This window comes from Eretmochelys imbricata, chromosome 7 (genome assembly GCF_965152235.1).
Source record: "Eretmochelys imbricata isolate rEreImb1 chromosome 7, rEreImb1.hap1, whole genome shotgun sequence".
In the NCBI taxonomy this organism is placed as follows: Eukaryota; Metazoa; Chordata; order Testudines; family Cheloniidae; genus Eretmochelys; species Eretmochelys imbricata.
Genome location: NC_135578.1, coordinates 120,083,901 through 120,102,545, shown reverse-complemented (window position 1 = coordinate 120,102,545; position 18,645 = coordinate 120,083,901). Strand labels below are relative to the sequence as shown.

Sequence of the window (18,645 nt, the reverse complement as noted above, 5' to 3'; positions counted from 1 at the left end):
TCCACTGTGTAATAACAGAGTGGATTAAGACTCAGTTGAGTCTTTTGGTGCAGACCAATAGAGCTGAAGACCATGATAACCAGGTCTAAGCATTAGACTTGCTTTGGGCAGCGTGTCTGATGCAAGAGGCTGCCCAGTCTGCACTAGCAGTGAGGTTTCCCCATTAACAGCAGAAATCACTGACAGCTGTGTTACACAGTGGGACCTTAAGACATTCCAGAGCATGCAGTGTGGTGAGCAGCTGGAAGAGTGGCTAATGCCAGAGCGAGTGCCTGGACAGTGAAGCAAGCAAGGTGCCTTCTCCCCACCCCCCAGGTTGGAAGGTGAACTCACACAGATGCACCTCTGGGTCTTCACTGACCATGGACAACAACTGTGCGGTGGAGGGAGAAGGAAGGGGCACATTAAAGGAGCTTTTGGTTGTTGGACTTAAAAACCTGAGGCAAAAGAACACTGTCCAACATACTCTGGGGTGGGTGTTTTGCTCACAGTTTCATGCTTATGAATCCTGCCTGTGGCATTTTCCCAAGTTAATGCCAGGTTACTTCCCCCCTTTTTATTAAAATTTTCTATTCTACACTCAGACTCTGTGTTTGCAAGAGGGGAAGTATTGCCTCTTAGAGGCATGCAATGGGTGGTGTGTAATTGTGCCAGGTCAGTACGTGCGGGCTCGAGCCAGTTTTGTGTTGTATGTTGAAAAGGAACCCCTAGATATTGAACCCGGCCCTACTTGCTGCCAACTCTAACTGGCAGAAGGGTTACAAATTAAATAATAATAAATGTGTTTTGTGTATTTAAGTTTTCACAGCACAAATACCAAATAATTCCATAGCAGTTTCCCCGGATTAAAAAACAACCCTATATAAATCCATCAGAAGCAAACAAGGAGCCACGCAATGGTTTGTTTCAAGGTCATTGTTATGAGCCAGAATATTGATTCAGATTAACAATGTAATGACAGCCCTGGAACTTGTTCTTTCAGAGACTGACCTCCAGCATTATGCTTTCTTCTTATCTGCCCCATAAATTCCTGAATTATTTCCATTATACAAACAGAGACTTAATGACAGCAAGCAAGGATGAAAAAAATAGGTTTGTGCCTTTCTATGGATTCTTTATGAACGAGCCATGAAAGGTTCCCCCACACACACCGACCGAAATGAGGGCTTCTTTCTACCCTAGATTTAGCAACCACACTCCTTCAATTAACAGCTGAGAGGTCTGCATAAACACTGCTGAGTCATTCAAGACTTCCAGCAAGAAATGGGAAAATATGAATTGACATTTGTGACTTTTTTGGGTGGGTGGGTGCAGAAAAACAGCCTCTCAGGCCTTCCTTGTACATTAAAGGAACTAAAGAGGGTACAAATCCATTTATTTTCTTATATTCAGATCACCGTTACTGACCTGGGTTTGTGTGCACTCTCTCTCAGATGATTCTAGAAACTCCTCACATTCTTTGCTGTATGGGACTAGCAAGTCAAAAACAAGACAAAGAAGTGTGTTATTTAGGACTGGTAAACAAATGCCTAGCACACTGTTGGCACTTGTTATGCAAATAAAACTAGAGCCCAGGAGCAGGAAGCAGCATGGTAAAGAGTGTGAAGTTGAGAGTAGGGAATAAGCCTCAAAGGAAGGAGTAAAATGCAGAGCTTGAGATGAGCATAGCAAGGAAGCAGAAAAGAGAATGAAATGACAGTAGAGACGCAGGTGAAGGAAGTATTACATAAAAGCCTCTTCGTGAGCTGGAATAGGCTGAGATTGATGTGATAAGAGACAGTGAGTGAATGGAGGAATTCAAAGAGAGGGTGACATGGTCAGAGCAGTGGAAGAGGCAGATGATGCAATGGGAAGAAGTGAGAAGCAAGGAGGTCAGACAGATGGTTTCGGTAATCAAAGTGAGATAAGAGTAGCTCATGGACAAGGGTAAAGAAAAAAGTCAAATGACACAGACAAGATAGATATTGGAGAGATCAATGGAAATAATTTTGGAGATGGCAGCTGACACCAAGAAGAGATGTCGGAGGGGCAGCTAGAGATTCAAGAAAGGGTTGGGTGTGTTAAAGAGAAGAATTAGGAGTTACCTCATAAAGATGGTAGCTGAAGCAACTGGCCAGGGTAGAGGAATAAATGGACTCTGAGAATGGGGAAGCCATGAAGGAAGAGTCAGTATGGCTTGAGAAAAAACAAGAAAAGGTGTCACACAGTGATTAAGTGTCAAAGGTGGCAAACAGATACAGGAGGATGAGACTAGATATATCCCTTAGAGTTAGCTAGAAGCTAGTAAAATTGGTGACCTTAGCCAGGAGAGTTTCAGTGGAGTGGAGGCAATGGAAAACCTTAGACAGATTGGAAGAGATCACCCAAAGAGTGGTGGACAGGAAATCAAGACAGCAAAACTTAAAAAAAAAATAAAAATAAAAATAAAGGTAAGAGAGGAAATAGAGCAGCAGTTAGAGGGTCATGTTAGTTTGCAGAATATTTTAGTTTAAACTTGATGCAGGGAGCACAAAATGAAGCAGAGGAGAGAGCAGTTAAAGGGGAGTATTAAAGGGGGAACTAGGGACAGCAGGAAGTGAGAATGGATGAGGTCAAGGGGGCAAACAGAGTTCAAGCTTTAGAATAAGAAAGTAGGAGAGAGACTTCAGAGTCAGAAACAAAGGCGGTGGCAGTGGAATTAGGGTTTTAGTGATGGATCAGGAGTGAAAGATATTTCTAGGTCAATGTACTCAATGCAGAAGTGAAATAGTTTTCTTTTTGCAAGACTTGACATTAATCTGCTTCAGTGAAATAACTTTCAAAGGCTACTGAAGTAAATTGGTGAAGGAGGAATTATAATTTACCTATCGGTCACTTTTACTTTTCATCTCTAGCATTTGGAAGCATTTACAGTTGCTAAAAACCTCTTGTCTCCAAAAACAGATTAAGTTTCACATACCCTAATCCAGACCAGGAAATCAGTACAAATAGGGAAGGATTTGCTACTGTCACTTAACCTTCATATTATAGTGTATATTTTTAGGATTGGCTGGCAAGATATTACTCTGTTGTAGCAGAAATAAGGGAAGAGAAACTGGTCTCTCAGACTTTCCATGATTTGGTCAGATGAGTAGGGAGGAGTAATAAAGATATTGCTCGAGCATGCAGGGGTGTAATCAGGAAGGCCAAAACACAATGGGAGTTGCAGCTAGCAAGGGATGTGAAAGGTAACAAGAAGGGTTTCTACAGGTATGTTAGCAACAAGAAAAAGGTCAGGGAAAGTGTGAGACCCTTAATGAATGGGGGAGGCAACCTAGTCACAGATGATGTGGAAAAAGCGGAGGTACTCAATGTTTTTTTTGCCTTGATCTTCACAGACAAGGTCAGCTCCCAGACTGCTGCCCTGGGCAACACAGTATGGAGAAGAGGTGAGCAGCCCGCAACGGTGAAAGAACAGGTTAAGGACTATTTAGAAAAACTGGACATGCACAAGTCCATGGGTCCAGATCTAATGCATCCGAGGGTGCTGAAGGAATTAGCTGATGTGACTGCAGAGCCACTGGCCATTATCTTTGAAAACTTGTGGCATTCGGGGGAGGTCCCGGACAACTGGAAAAAGGCAAACATAGTACCCATCTTTAAAAAAGGAAAGAAGGAGAACCCGGGGAAATACAGACTCACCTCAGTCCCTGGAAAAACCCACGGAGCAGGTCCTCAAGGAAACCATTTTGAAGCGCTTGGAGGAGAGGAAGGTGATCAGAAACAGTCAACATGGATTCACCAAGGGCAAGTCATGCCTGACCAACCTGATTGCCTTCTATGACGAGATAACTGGCTCTGTGGATGCAGGAAAGCAGTGGTCATGATATATCTTAACTTTAGCAAAGCTTTTGATATGGTCTCCCACAGTATTCTTGCCAGCAAGTTAAAAAAGTATGGATTGGATGAATGGACTATAACATGGATAGAAAGCTGGCTAGATTGTCTGGCTAACAGGTAATGATCAACGGCTCGATGTCTAGTTGGCAGCTGGTATCAAGCGGAGTGGCCCAGGGTTCAGTCCTGGGGCCGGTTTTGTTCAGCATCTTTACTAATGATCTGGATGATGGGATAGATTGCACTCTCAGCAAGTTTGTGGATAACACTAAGCTGGGGGGAAAGGTAGATACACTGGAGGGTAGGGATAGGGTCTAGAGTGACCTAGACAAATTTGAGAATTGGGCCAAAAGAAATCTAATGAGGTTCAACAAGGACAAGTGCAGAGTTCTGCACTTAGGACGGAAGAATCCCATGCACTGCTACAGGCTGGGGACCGACTGGCTAAGCAGCAGTTCTGCAGAAAAGGACTTGGGGATTACTGTGGACGAGAAGCTGGATACAAGTCAACAGTGTGCCCTTGTTGCCAAGAAGGCTAACAGCATATTGGGCTGTATTAGTAGGAGCACTGCCAGCAGATCGAGGGAAGTGATTATTCCTCTCTATTTGGCACTGGTGAGACCACATCTGAAGTATTGCGTTCAGTTTTGGGTCCCCCACTATAGAAAGTATGTGGACAAATTGGAGAGAGTCCAGTGGAGGGCAATGAAAATGATCAGGGGGCTGGGGCACATGACTTACGAGGAGAGGCTGAGGGAACTGGGCTTATTTAATCTGCAGAAGAGAGGGTTCCAAAGAGGATGGAGCTCGACTGTTCTCAGTGGTGGCAGATGACAGAACAAGGAGCAATGGTTTCAAGTTGCAGTGGGGGAGATCTAGGTTGGATATTAGGAAACACTGTTTCACTAGGAAGGTGGTGAAGCATTGGAATGGGTGACTTAGGGAGGTAGTGGAATCTCTGTCCTTAGAGGTTTTTAAGGCCCGGCTTGACAAAGCCCTGGCTGGGATGATTTGGTTGGTGTTGGTCCTGCTTTGAGCAGAGGGTTGGACTAGATGATCCCCTGAGATTCCAACCCTAATCTTCTATGACTAAAAAAACCTTTCATCAGAGGATCTGAAATTGCTTTACAAACATTAAGAAAAAGAAAAAAGTGGAACTACAATATGTCAAACCTTATTGCTCAATCATCGAGTCTTTATGGCATCTCTTCACCACATACTTCACTGTTTATGTGATCTGTAGATCTTCTAGAACTTGGAAGCAGGGAGCTTGTCTACATTCCAGTCTAAAGCACATTTGGGGCTTTATAGAACGTGTAATTCTCTGTCTATTGACATGGTTACGGGGCTGGCTGCACCTCTGCCTCCCCATGCTTCTGGTCTCTGAGTGTACCAGGTCTCAGGTCTTGTGCCTTTACCTGTCCTTGGCTGGAACTGTGCAATTCTCCCCACTCATAGACCAGGCCCTGGGCTACAGGACCTTTTGCATCACCTCCTTCTTATTTTGTACATCTGACTGAATTTAAGTACCCGCAGTACTTCTTTCCTTCAGGAGTCTGTGACCGGTAATACATTGTGATCAGACAGCCTTCTTAAAACCAAAGTATTGTTTATTTTAAACAGTAGGAACAATGCATTTAGAGGAAAAAAAGGTTTTAAAACAATCTACACTTATTTCTCTCTGACTTAAAGGCTTACCATCCGCTGATGGTAACCTTGGAAGGCCTAACTTTTTCAGAAATCCCAGAAGGTGCCTATGTTAGTTTGGTTGCCCCAAAATGCTCCTCTCCTCCTACCTCTCTTTTCAGAATGTGTTCCTTTTTTAAACCTTCTGATCTCCTGTATGTGTGGACCTTTTCCTGACCTGGTATTATCTCATAACATCCCTCAAGTATCTGTAGAGAAGTAATTTATCTTGAGCCATTTCTTCACTCTCTGCTGGTCTTTACTTACAACCCATATTAAACTACACCAAAATATTCATAGAATAAATGACTTAGAACCAGGTCAACATACAATATTCATAAATTATTACAGAGCAGTTCCAATTCCATGACACCCATATTACATAGGGATAAACTGATGCACAGAAGGGTAAAGTGAATTGTTTACGAAGTTAGTCAGTCACAGGACACAAGAGTCCCAATTCCCTAACCCCTGCTCTATCCAACAGACCATCCTCACAACTACATTCACCCTCAAGCAACTCTAGAAAAGTTTCTGTCTTTGGGCTTGACCCACCTACTTCTGACACAAGCTTTTGGGCTTAATCCAACTTCTGTTGAAGAAAATGGAAGGTGGACTGGTTTTAGGCTACAGGATAAAACTTGTGCTTTTACTTTCCACTTGTTTTGATGTCCTGTCAGTGGACTGGTTCAAAGAATGTTAATCTTGGTTTGGAGCCAAATCTGAGTCTTTGTAAAAAGTAAGCTTTTACATAACTGAATGCCACTAGAAATGCTTTTTAAAAAAATCCAACTTTTATTTTTAAAACCAAACTGACTTTGCTATTATTCAGCCTGAGGGAAAATTGGACTTTTAAAATCCTGAGATTTCATAATTTAAGGTGGGAAACGTTGAGAACCCAGGAAAATCAATTTTTAAAAAAAATATTCAGCCATAACAGTTTCTTTCTCACTCGGTTTTAATTCCAAACCATCTTCATGCAACTTCCAAATGAACCTGGTAGCTGTGACTGGCCAACCAGAATCCAGGTGTGGTGGGAAAACAGAGACTAGTCTGGATGGCTGTTGTCATTTTATCACTACCTCACATCCATAAGTAGGCAGCACAGCTCTGGTACCTGCCACCTGTATTGGGAAGGAGTCAACACAGAGAGAAACTACAAAACCCAATATTCTCCTTGAACAAAGGAGATCAGTATTACCATCCATCTCTTCTAAAATCAGAAATATTTGGGAGGTCCCTTATTCTGTCAGTGCTATTCATAGCAAATAATTCTGGACTGGTAATAGAACCTTAGGTCATGTATGACATTGTGATAATATTTAGATTATAAGCTCTTTGTTGGGGCAGCATCTGGCACTGTACGACACCAGTCCATGACAGGGGTTCCTGAGTACTACTGCAATACAACTAATATTCTTATCACTAATTATGCAATGTCAGCAGCTTTCTGGAATTGAAAGGTTTACCACTCCTCCACAAATAGTTTCATGCCAAGTTCACCTCCTACCTACCTCTCTGCCCTTGTTTCTTTTTATTCCACTTCCCCAGTCGTCACTATGCCCTTCTCCCATATTAGTTGTACCTTATTCCATGAAATCTTCTTCCTAATGTGCCCCACCACGTTATCATTTTCTAAGACCCTCCTTAAATAATACTTCTTTCAAGTGTATTATAAGTCTTAGCCCTTCCCATAGTAGAGAATAAAACAGATGAGAGACAAAAAGAAAAAGAAACCGTAACTAACAAGAAGTTGTTGACAGTACTGCTCAAGCTGCTTTTCTATCTGAGGCCTGGTCTACACTATAAAATTAGGTTGGGTTAGCTAAATAGCTCAGAGGTATGAAAAATCCACATCCCTGAATGGCATACTTAAGCCAGCTTAAACCCCTGTGAATTCTTCCATCAACCTAGCTACCGCCTCTCAGGGAGTAGGATTACTTACACCGACAGGAAAATCCCTCTCGTCAGCATAGATAGTGTCTACACTGAAGCACTATAGCAGCTGCAGCTGTGCCACTGAAGTATTTCAAGTGTAGACAAGCCCTAAGTGGTTATAAACTAATATAATCACTGTAATATCTTAGTACTGTACCTCATGGACATGCATGAATTTATATTCATCCCCTGCGCCCACCCCGTGAGATAGGAATGCATCATCTTTCCCATTTTAGACTGAGAACTGAGGCACAGAGAGATGAAGGGTCTGATCTTTGGAGGTCCTGAGTATCCAGAATGCCCAATCTAAGCCAATAGCAACTAGAGGTGCTTGGCCCATCTGAGAATCAAATGCATCTGATGAAGTGAGCTGTAGCTCACGAAAGCTTATGCTCAAATAAATTTGTTAGTCTCTAAGGTGCCACAAGTACTCCTTTTCTTTTTGCGGATACAGACTAACACGGCTGCTACTCTGAAAAATGCTACACAGTTTGCCCAACGGCACACAGGAAGTGACCGAGGTGGGAGGCAGAGGAGGGAATCCAGCTCTCTCAAATCCCAATCCAGTGTCTCAGCCCAAGTCCATCCTGCCTCCCCTTGCATCCTACCCATTGTCTGGGACAGGGGTTCTAAAACTGGGGGTCAGGGCCCCTCAGGGGGTCACACAGTTTTACATGGGGGGGGGTCAGCCTCCACCCCAAACCCCGCTTTGCCTCCAGCATTTATAATGGTATTAAATATATAAACAAGTGTTTTTAATTTGGGGGGGGGGGTGCACTCAGAGGCTTGCTGTGTGAAAAGGGTCACCAATACAATAGTTTGAGACCCACTGGTTCAGGAGTTGTCTGTTTGAATAGTAAGCCCTTCAGGACAGCCAGCCTATCTTCTTTGTGTGTGAAGCACCTAACACTTTTTGTGGCATATAAAAAATAGTAGCATTACAACAGGATCCCTGATGCAGCGAGTGGGGGAGCAGAAAAAGCAAGTCTAGTCCATTACTTAAACCCCGTAAGGTGCCAAACCCATAGGACGCAATGACATCACACCTTGCTGTGACCCCAATGCACCAAGTGCTAGTCTAGAAACCACTCTGCTTCAGAAACAAAGTACAGGGCCAGAGCTTCTGGCACAACCCCCCGCTCCAGCTAAACAGCCCCACAAAACTTACAACCCCCTACTCTCCCATCACACCCTGTGCCGTGTGCCCTCCCTCAGGGGATGGAGGTGAACCCACCCACACCCTGCCTCAGCCTACCAGGCAAGGAGCTGGGAGGAAAGGGAACTCCCGTCCCCTGCCCACGTCGCTGTCAGGGAGGGGCCAACTGGGGGGGCACGGTCAGGAAAGGGGAGAGTCTCCCCCCTAGTTGGGGGGGGGCACGGTCAGGAAAGGGGAGAGTCTCCCCCCTAGTTGGGGGGGGGCACGGTCAGGAAAGGGGAGAGTCTCCCCCTCCCCCCTAGTTGGGGGGGGCACGGTCAGGAAAGGGGAGAGTCTCCCCCCTCCCCCCTAGTTGGGGGGGCACGGTCAGGAAAGGGGAGAGTCTCCCCCCTCCCCCCTAGTTGGGGGGGGCACGGTCAGGAAAGGGGAGAGTCTCCCCCCTAGTTGGGGGGGCACGGTCAGGAAAGGGGAGAGTCTCCCCCTCCCCCCTAGTTGGGGGGGGGCACGGTCAGGAAAGCGGAGTACACCCTCCCCCAGGGCAGTTAGGAAAAAAACCACCCCCCCGAGAAAAAAAACCCACCATCTTACCCACCTGAGAGCTCAGCGCGCTCCCATTGGCCCCTCGCGGGCTCTCCGGCATCACGTGGAAGAGGCCGTTACCGCCCGTTCGGCCGTTTAAGCTGGTCCTCTAACCCCGCCCTTTTCTCCAGCCGGCCAGGGAGCGTGAGAGGAGGGGGAAAACGTCTCCGGGCTCGGCTGTCCGCGCGCATGCGCCAAAGGGGGAAAGTCGGCGGAAGGGGGAGGGGGGCGCTAGAGAGGTGAGGCCCGGCCGGGCGAGCGCGGCGCGAGAGACGGGTCCGGAGACGGGGGCTAGAGGCGCGCGCGCGAGTGACTAAGTGACTGACTGAGGGGGAAGAAGGAGGCCGCCGCCGCCGCCGCGGCTGGAGGAGCCTGACGCTCCGCCCCTCCCCCCCAGCCGGCCCTGAGCGAGGAGACGCCGGTTGCCGCCCGGAGGGAGATCGGCCGCCTGGGCTCTGCGCCTGTGAGGAGGAAGCGGGGAGACGCCGTCTCCTGCCGCTGGGACCCTGCCGCCCTCCCCTGTGTGACTAGGGGGACCGGACAGCCCCCTCCTCCGGGGCCGCAGGGGGACCCCGCGCCCCTCCGGGAGAGGAGGTGACTCCCACCCCGGGGAGAGGCGGCCCCAGGTGCCGGCTACCGCCCCCTCCTCCCCCCGCCTCAGCGAGCCGTCTCCAGCGGGCGAGGAGCCTCCACCGACGATGTGAGTGAGGAAGTTCGTGCTTCGTCCCCACTCAGCCTTGGACGCTGAAGCCACCGTCCCCGGGGCGAGCAGGGAGCCGGGCGCTTGTCGCCGGTGTGGCGGCCACGCAGCCGGCTGTTGTCGAATAGCGATTCGGGGAAATAACCCAGCCCTCTAAGCACCGAGGGCGGGGGGGAATCTCACCCCACGCCCTGCCTCAGCGGAGCACCCCCGGGCCGGGGGCTTTCCACGCGCGGCGGCGTGGGGAGGGGGCGCGTGCGGGACAGCACACTTGCCAAGACACTGCTTAGCTTTTCCCTTGCAGAAGGTGGAGTGACACATCGTGAGACGCTGCTCAGAGAGCTGCTGCTATTCCCACCCTCTGCGGTTTTCTTTCAGTTTTTTTGGAACCGTTTTTTTTTTTTAAGGGAGGAAAAAATGTCTTTCTTTAACTTTCGTAAAATCTTTAAGCTCGGTGGCGAGAAGAAAAAGAAACAATATGAGCACGTCAAGAGAGACTTGAATCCGGAGGAGTTCTGGGAGATTATAGGCGAGCTGGGAGATGGTGCTTTTGGTAAAGTGTTCAAGGTAAGAGAAAACTTGAGAAGTGGCAGCTAAGTCTCATATGGTATAGTTTCTTGAAATAAGTGCATCGCAAGCTTGCCTTTCCATAAGGCCTGTCGTCTGAGGATCTCAAAGCATCTTTCTAACATAGGTAAGTATTATGCCTATTTTACACTTTGGGAAACTGAGGCAAATAGGTTGTGATGTGCCCAGTCACACAGCTAAACATTGACAGCACTGGGCTACCTGAAAATCCTGATCATCACAAAGAATAATAGAAACTGGAGATGGGAAAGTCCTATTAGGTCATGGTCCCGCCCTCTCCTCCAGCCTGCCACTGCTGAGTTGTTCCCTGCTCCTGCATTTTTTTTCCTTCCAGTGTTTTGTTCAGTCTGGCTTTTAATCTATCAAGGGATAGGCTTCTCTAGTCAAGCATAAGCTCAATTTTCTTTCCCTAGCTACTTTTTTGTAAAATATCACACTTAAAAGTAAAATAGACTTAAATGTCTCTTATAGTGGCTTGAGTGCTGATCTTGTGATATTTTTAATGAGTCCATTTGCCTTAATAAAATATCTTGTTCTCTCATCAGATTGAATTAAATGCCCCAGGGCTATCCAGGTTTTCCTTTTTTAAGGATGTGTGTGTTGGTTGTCCTAACTTGTTTCAATGACTTGATATAAAATGTTGAAATATAGCAATATAAGCTGTATTTTTATAGGCTACTTACTAGATGAACCTTCACAGAAGAAACCTACATTGTAATAGTTTTAAATTTGTTTCATAAAGACGCTATCAGATAAATGGCAAGAAATAAACTCATGCCTTCAAACAGTCTTCTCTGCTGGCTTTGGGTTTCACACAGGGTGTCAATGCCTCTAGTTTGTTTTATGGCGTGCATGACGGGCATGTTCCTGTGGAACTCCTTGCCTGAGGAGGTTGTGAAGGCTAGGACTATAACAGGGTTTAAAAGAGAACTAGATAGTCATTAAAGGACTTAACCTATTAGCCAGGATGGGTAAGGAATGGTGTCCCTACCCTCTGTTTGTCAGAAGGTGGAGATGGATGGCAGGAGAGAGATCACTTGATCATTACCTGTTAGGTTCACTCCCTCTGGGGCACCTGGCATTGGCCACTGTCTGCAGACTGGATACTGGGCTGGATGGACCTTTGGCCATACTTGGTCAGACCATTCTTATGTTCGATGTTTCTCGGTGGCGAGGAGAGAACTGCATCCTCAAGCTCATTAGGGAACAGACATGGTGCAGGAAGGTGATATCTTGAGCAGGTTCATGGGATAGGGATAGAGTGTAGAAAAAAGGATACCAGATGCATTGTTGCTGGAAAATAACTAGTTGTTTCAGTCAAGAAGTTTTCAAGTTTAAAATACTGCATTTCAGTGGGACTACAAGATCATTTACACCAGGGGTTCTCAATCTTTTTCTTTTTGAGTTGTGTGTCGTCGTCCCCACCACAGCCCACCTGTGCCACAACAACTGTTTTTCTGCATATAAAAGCCAGGGTTAGGGGGTAGCAAGCAGGGCAGTTGCATTGGGCCCTTTGCCACAGGGGGCCCTGCGAAGCTAAGTTGCTCAGGCTTTGGCTTCAGCCCTGGGTGGTGGAGCTTGGAGCCCTGGGCTTTAGCCCCTGGGAGTGGGGCTTTGGCTTTCTGCCCTGGGACCCAGCAAGTCTAATGCCAGCCCTGCTTGGCGGACCCCTGAAACCTGCTCATGGACCCCCAGGCGGCCCTGCATCCTGGTTGAGAACCACTGGCTTATAAGGATTCCTTATCCTCCAGCAAATAGCAGCTATTCTGGACAGAAGCAATTTTGCATTTTCTTATGTTTCTTTTCCAAATTGTTAAAGGGAATAACACTTTCCATTAATGTTTTTGTAAGTAGTATCTCTTGCATGCCTTCCTTTTCGCTAGGGCCATGTCTAGGTACAGCGCTGCTGTGCTGTAGCTGTACCGAGACTGCTGTGCTGCTGCAGCGCATCTGTTGAAGAGCTTCCCCCATCAGCATAAAAACTCACCTCCGCAAGTGGCAGAAGGTATGTCGATGGGAGAAGCTCTCCCACTAACATGGCACTGTGCATACAAGCGCTTATGTCACTCAGGCGGGTGTAATATTTACACACCTGAGCAACGTAAGTTTTGCCAACATAGTCCGTAGTGTAAGATATAGCCAAAGTCAGAAAACTTGTTCTAATTCCAGAGTCTGGTTTTCAGGACTCTTGTATGTAAACAACATCCTGTTAAAGGAACACAGAACTTGATTTTATTTTTTTAAAGCAAAGTTGAGATTTTCAAATCAGTATAGGGGATTGGTACATCTTCCAAGAAAATGAATGGATGATGTGTATCTAAATCCTTTAGATTGTTTTGAAAATCTCAGTCAAATCTGATATAGCAGAGCACCCTCATAAATAGCATGTATGGACTCAAATATTTTTTTGAAACTTCATAAGTGTTTTTTTTTAATTTTCTTCTGATTATTATAATGGTCTTTCCAGCAGGGGAGAGTGGGCAGGCCCCAGAGCAACACCACTAAACGTTCTCTGGCACATCCCCTTTCCATGTGCCCACACATGCCTCCTCTTCAGTTTCAGCCGCTAGTGACAAACACACTATCTTCAGGATCTTGGTAAAATCATGTAGTGAGCTCCTCTGAGAGCACCACCAGTGATGTTGTCATACTAGTGCATGAGGCAGAAAGTGCAATTGACCAACAGAACAGTGAAACTGTGCATTTTGGCATTTTGCATGTGAACGAAGTAAACCTAATAAAAGAGATTTCGCTCCCTCCTCCTCCCCCCACAGTAAGTACACATTTTTCAGCAGAAAGTGTGACTTCTAATTTGATGATGTCTCTGCATTCAGAAAACAAAACTTTTAAATGCTGAAGTTGTTCACAATTTTCAAACTAAAAATATTTTTAGAGAATCTTGGTATTTAGATTATAGTATTCAGAATGACACTTGGAATTCCACAGTCTTGTTACTTGTGCGCTCTCAAACTTTTTTAGTTGAATGCAAAAATCTGTCAATTTTCACATATTTTAACACTACTTAAAACTACTCAATTTTAAAAAATGGAAAGTGGCAGATATCTATGAGTAGGATTGCTCTTATTTTCTGAGGAGTTCCACTTGTTTCTATTTATAGTTTGAGAGGGAGATATCTAAACTACACATCCTATATGTATTGCAGCTTGTTCACTGAGGCTGTTGCACAGAAACTTCTTAGTTCCAAGTGTTAGAGTACATCACAATCTTAACTCCTTGACATATGCGTCTCTGTTTAGAAACTGCCAGGATACATATTTGACTAAAATTATTGGAAGGATGTTGAATTATTTCAATAAAACAGAACTGTTGCCTTTTAAAGACAATTTGTATTTAGTGATTTATAAAGCAATGAATTCATGCCAACACATTTTGGAAAAACTACTCCTCTCCCCTCCCCTCGCCTCCAAATAATCTTTTTGAGCATGCCAGGCTTTGCTAATGTCATTAACATGCTTTAGTTGTGTGTGTGTGTGTGTGTGTGTGTGTGTATATATTAACTACATCTTGAATACCAGTAAATGGTTAAATTACAAAGCAAGTATAAATAAATCTGTTGAAAAGTGATTAGAGCTTTATCTGGCATCCAAAAGGGGGTGGGGCAAATAGAGCTGTTCAGTCACAATTCCATTCTGAAACTAGCAGCCAAACCATGTTAATTTGGTAGATCCTGTCTCTCAAAGCCTTTTACCCAGTGAATCTAAATCAAGCCACATTTGTTATTTTGCATAAAAGCAGTGAAGAGTACTCAGAAGTGTCTTCTTATAGTAGTTTTTTATTCCTGGAGTGAACATAATTTTCATGGATACCATAATGTCAGAAGCTTAAGGGAAATAACATACTACTTCCACAGCCCAGTTTTCTCTGAACTGGATTTAAGTAGACTAAAACATCTTTTTATGTAACTGTTAAGACCCTAGGAACCTTTGTGTGAATGTGCGTATTCTCAATGTTTCAGCAGATTTATAATAAAAGAGCACTAAACAAATCAGATTTAGTGTTTCTTGTGTATTTAATGCAACTCAAAGATCGGGTTGCTTACTTGCTATAGCTTACATTTAGAAACATCTTTTAAGTTGTCATAATTCATTTTCGGTTGACAAAATATGCTTAAGTAACCCCCTAAAACTTTTTTCTTGAACATATTTGTTACTATTGGTCATATGAAATTATGACTTATTGATTTTATTAATATAAATTTATTTAATACAGGATATATTAACCTAACAAAATGTAGTTGAAGTCTTTAGGATATCTAATTTGTGGGTTACATTTTTTTTTTCTGCTAATGGTAGGGTTCTTTTTCTCTTTCTAATCATTTATGATTCCAGTTCAATTCAGTTTTATTAGATTGCATATGACATGTCTTTTGCACATACAAAAAGTTAAACATACACAATGTAAAACAGAAACATTCATATAATTAAAATGTCAATCAGAACTGCATAAAAACTCTTCTTTGGTGCAATGCTAAAAGAGCAAAAATTGCCACTGATGTAACTACTATCAGGGATTGAGAAAATACTAAAAACATTATCTTTTAAAATGATGTAAAAAAAAAAAAAATACAAAGAGGTAAAATCCACTGTGCTCTCTGAAGCTGAAAAATTCTGCAGTTCAAAAATAATGAAGTAGGTCTTCCAACACTCTAGATTTACCTGGGCAAAAATAAAGATGTGAAGGAACTTGTTCATATCTGCCTCTAAGGATAGCAATTTCCATGGTTTGGAATCTTGATTAAATGAGGATTTGATAACTCATTAAAATAAAAACGTGACCATCTTCAAAGTAGAGAACCCAAAGGCAAACTTAGACTTATGAATCACAGCCAGATCTTCTTTTTGAGGTAATATCTTTCACTGTTGGAGTAGTTGATGATGCTGATTAAAATATATTGACAATAGCTGAGTAATAGAAAAACTCAAGCTACCTATAATAAATTGGAGTGTCTTATACCATGGAAACAATACACAGGTTGTTCCTTCCATCTCTTGAAGGCAAAGATGGGGCAATCTATAATCTGGAAAAGTACAGATCTTCAACCAAATTTTAAGAAAAGCAGTACAAGCTCTACTATGTACAGTTCTACTAATAAAAACACGTACCGTGGCACACAAAAACAAGGCGGAGGGGGTGAGAAAATGAAGGAATAAAGTTTCCTCAGAAAATTATTTGAATGATCACTAAGGCTGAAACTTGGCCTCTAAAGCAAACTTTGACCACACAGAGAATCTGCCTTATTATTTCAGCATTAAAAATTCTTGTCACTGGGGAAACTCTGTTCCCCCATGCAAGCAGGTAGAACAGAGCACACCCCTTGAGCAGAACTAAGGGCCTTTTGTTTTAAGTCTTTATGATAATGTGACGAATGGCCCAGATGATGAAACTTTTCCCCTAAATAAGTAAAAGCAGAGACTTGTTCTACAAGGTGGCCTTCTATCTTCCACTCAATTTCAAGAGGATTTTTCCCAAATATGATGATGATGATCTTATTCCAATTGAGAACCGGGTCTCAAAGTGCACTAAAAAGAAAAACAGGATCATAACTGGCAGAGGCCTTTTGAAGTTTGCAATAAAACAGCCATGTCATTTGAATATAGTAGCAAGAGTTATCCCAGTTCAATAAATAGTAAAATTTTCTGGTACTGGAAGCATTTGTACTGATCTGCTCATGTTGTCTTAGCCCTGGCGGGTTGAAATGGGCTATCCATGCATTCAGGTTCATTAACTTACGGAACTTCTAAATAACATTTAGAAATATCTTTCATACTAGTTAGGTAAAACTTCTCAATAGTCAATTAAAAACTAATATTCCCACTGCAAATCTCTCCCAGCTAGATCAGAGAGGCTACATAACTGGAGATTGCTGCTGGCCTTTCTCATAGGGATGGTTAAGGTTGGATAAGGCTTTTCATTCTAGTTAGTTTTCAGTCACTCAAAACTTCCACTTTTTAGGCAGAATTTTTTCCCCTGGTTTGCTGTGTGCTGGGGGGTTAATTGTTGAGGGAGTTTGAACAAAAGTTACTTCTGAGTATGAAGAGAGTGGAGGGGAAAAAACTTTCCCTATTGTTTTTATATATTTGAAATTTTTCAGGGAGAATGGCCCTCAGTGAAAATATATATATATTTTTTAAAGGAAAAAAAATAGTTCTGATGCAAATTCTTTGATTTGGTCAAGGTCTGACTCTTTTGAAAATCATTCTGAGGGATGGTCTACTCACAGTTGTAGCTACAAGGTAAATTGGTTTAGAAAGTGATTTGGTTAAACCAAATCTGGTGAAACCCCTTATGTGGTCTCTCTTGTTTCAGATTAAAAGGCCATATATTTATTTAATTCAATAACTAACTGATTTAAATTAAATCGATATAAGGAACTCAAACTGAAGTTAGGAGCTACCACATAACAGGTTTCATCAAATCACTTTCTAAACTGATTTATTTAATTTGGTGTTCGGATTATGGGTAAACAAGCCTTTGGTGTACATAACGTTGTTCATGGGTTGGTCTTGCTGTACTCCTAAAATTCACTGTTAAGGATCCTGTATTTTACGAGTATGCATGACTAATTTAACTGCAAGAATGCCCCACTTAGCCCTCTGAATCAATCAGAAGTGGCCAGGACCCACTTCCAGTTTAATCTGCCATCTTGGCTTGCGAGAAGAAAATTGCTTAAAACTTCATTAACTTACAGAAGGATATGAACTTTCCTAACATCTAGGCAGTGTTTTCCACCCAGGCGCCTCTAGAGAAAGCTCTGCCAATAAGTCTGCTCCCTACAATCTCTTGGTCTAAGTGCAGGATCCTATTTCCGTATACAATTATTCGTCAGAAAAAATTGTCTTGCAAATATTTTAGTTCTTCAAAAATGTTCATGCTTCTTGTTTTGTCCAGTTATTGTCCCAGGTCTAGGGTGACAAAACTTTAGCTCATGTTAGATATTTACAGGACCTGTACTGTTTTCTTATCAGAATTCAGAAAATCCAAATCCTGTTTTGCTCTATATGAAGGCAACAAGAGTTTCTCAACTTCATTTTTGACTTGGCATTTTTGCTGGCATAGCATAGGTGTACAAAGTGATGAAATTTCCTTGGCCTAACAAAGCCCATTCTTCTCTCTACCATTGCTTTTTGGGTTGAAAGAGAGAGAAAGTTGTCCAGAACAGCCACAGTCTCCAATTTTTCCAAATTTTCTACTAACCCTAATCTACACTAGAAAATGTTTGCTGGTACAGTTATACTGGGAAACCCACCTAATATAGATGCAGCTTATATTGGCAAAAAGTACTTTTGATGGTATAGCTTATACTGTTTCCCCAAGCAAAATAAGCTATACCAGCAAAAGCACTTTTATGCCTTTATACATGTTATGATGTTTTGTGGTCCACCGAGACTAGCAACGGATTCTGTCACTGGCTGCCCTGTAACCTTCGGTGGGGATCTTTATGCGGTGCAGATATAGTTCAGATCCTGGATACCAGTAGCAAGCCCACAAGCATAAGGTTTCATGCTGGCTCTCACCAGCCCAGTTACTCTTTGCAGGGTGACACTGTGTCATTGCCTAGGGTACAATCTGGACTGATAGACAACTGTGTCCCGTCAATTCCACAACCTGGGGTGCCTTTTACACTACTTTGTTATGAGAGCAATCACTTCTGGTCTGCTCTCACACTGTCTCTGGCATGTAAATCACTCCCTGCTGTAGCCAGCCACCCATGAATTGCACTGCAGGACAACACCAGCAAACTTCCAGTCCTAAACTTCCCCCCAGAAGTGTGCATCTTGTATTGCAGAGCACCCTCCTGGACAATATAAGTTCATATAAAGTCAGTTATTTATTAATAGAAAATGATATGCAAAAATCTTGTTATCCCAAATGGAATTTCCCAGACACTTCAACCCAAATGTATTGGTGTAGATAAAACAACAAAACAACTATTAACTACAGAAAGATAGCTTTTAAGTGACTACAAGTAATGAGGTATATAATTCAGACTTAGCTGCATTTTACCTTTTATTTCTTTGTAACCAACACCTAACTTAAGCTAAATGAATATAAAGCAAAGATCTCTCTCACCACATGTTCCAGCAGTCTTACTGACAACCTCCTTCAGTCAGGATCTCTCTTC

At 43.3% G+C, this 18,645-nt stretch overlaps 2 protein-coding genes across 9 annotated transcripts in view; one reads left to right on the top strand and one right to left on the bottom strand.

The window, feature by feature from the left end:
• STN1 (STN1 subunit of CST complex) overlaps positions 1-9,291 on the bottom strand; it is a 62,784-nt gene extending 53,493 nt beyond the window's left edge. For 2 of the 4 annotated variants that reach the window (XM_077823237.1, XM_077823240.1), the window contains exons 1-3: positions 9,224-9,291; positions 3,661-3,816; positions 1,408-1,472 (exon numbers count right to left, since the gene is read on the bottom strand). The gene's annotated coding sequence lies outside the window, so the exon portion shown is untranslated. Of the gene's footprint in view, positions 1-1,407; positions 1,473-3,656; positions 3,817-9,223 lie in introns of all 4 variants that reach the window. The other 2 variants (XM_077823238.1, XM_077823239.1) reach the window with 2 other exon arrangements.
• Positions 9,292-9,468: 177 nt separating this feature from the next.
• The window catches only part of SLK (STE20 like kinase), a 67,236-nt gene continuing 58,059 nt past the window's right edge, over positions 9,469-18,645 (top strand). For 2 of the 5 annotated variants that reach the window (XM_077823228.1, XM_077823226.1), the window contains exon 1: positions 9,472-10,481. In XM_077823228.1, the coding sequence (XP_077679354.1) occupies positions 10,332-10,481 (150 nt within the window). In that variant the 5' untranslated portion in view covers positions 9,472-10,331. Of the gene's footprint in view, positions 10,482-18,645 lie in introns of all 5 variants that reach the window. The other 3 variants (XM_077823227.1, XM_077823230.1, XM_077823229.1) reach the window with 3 other exon arrangements.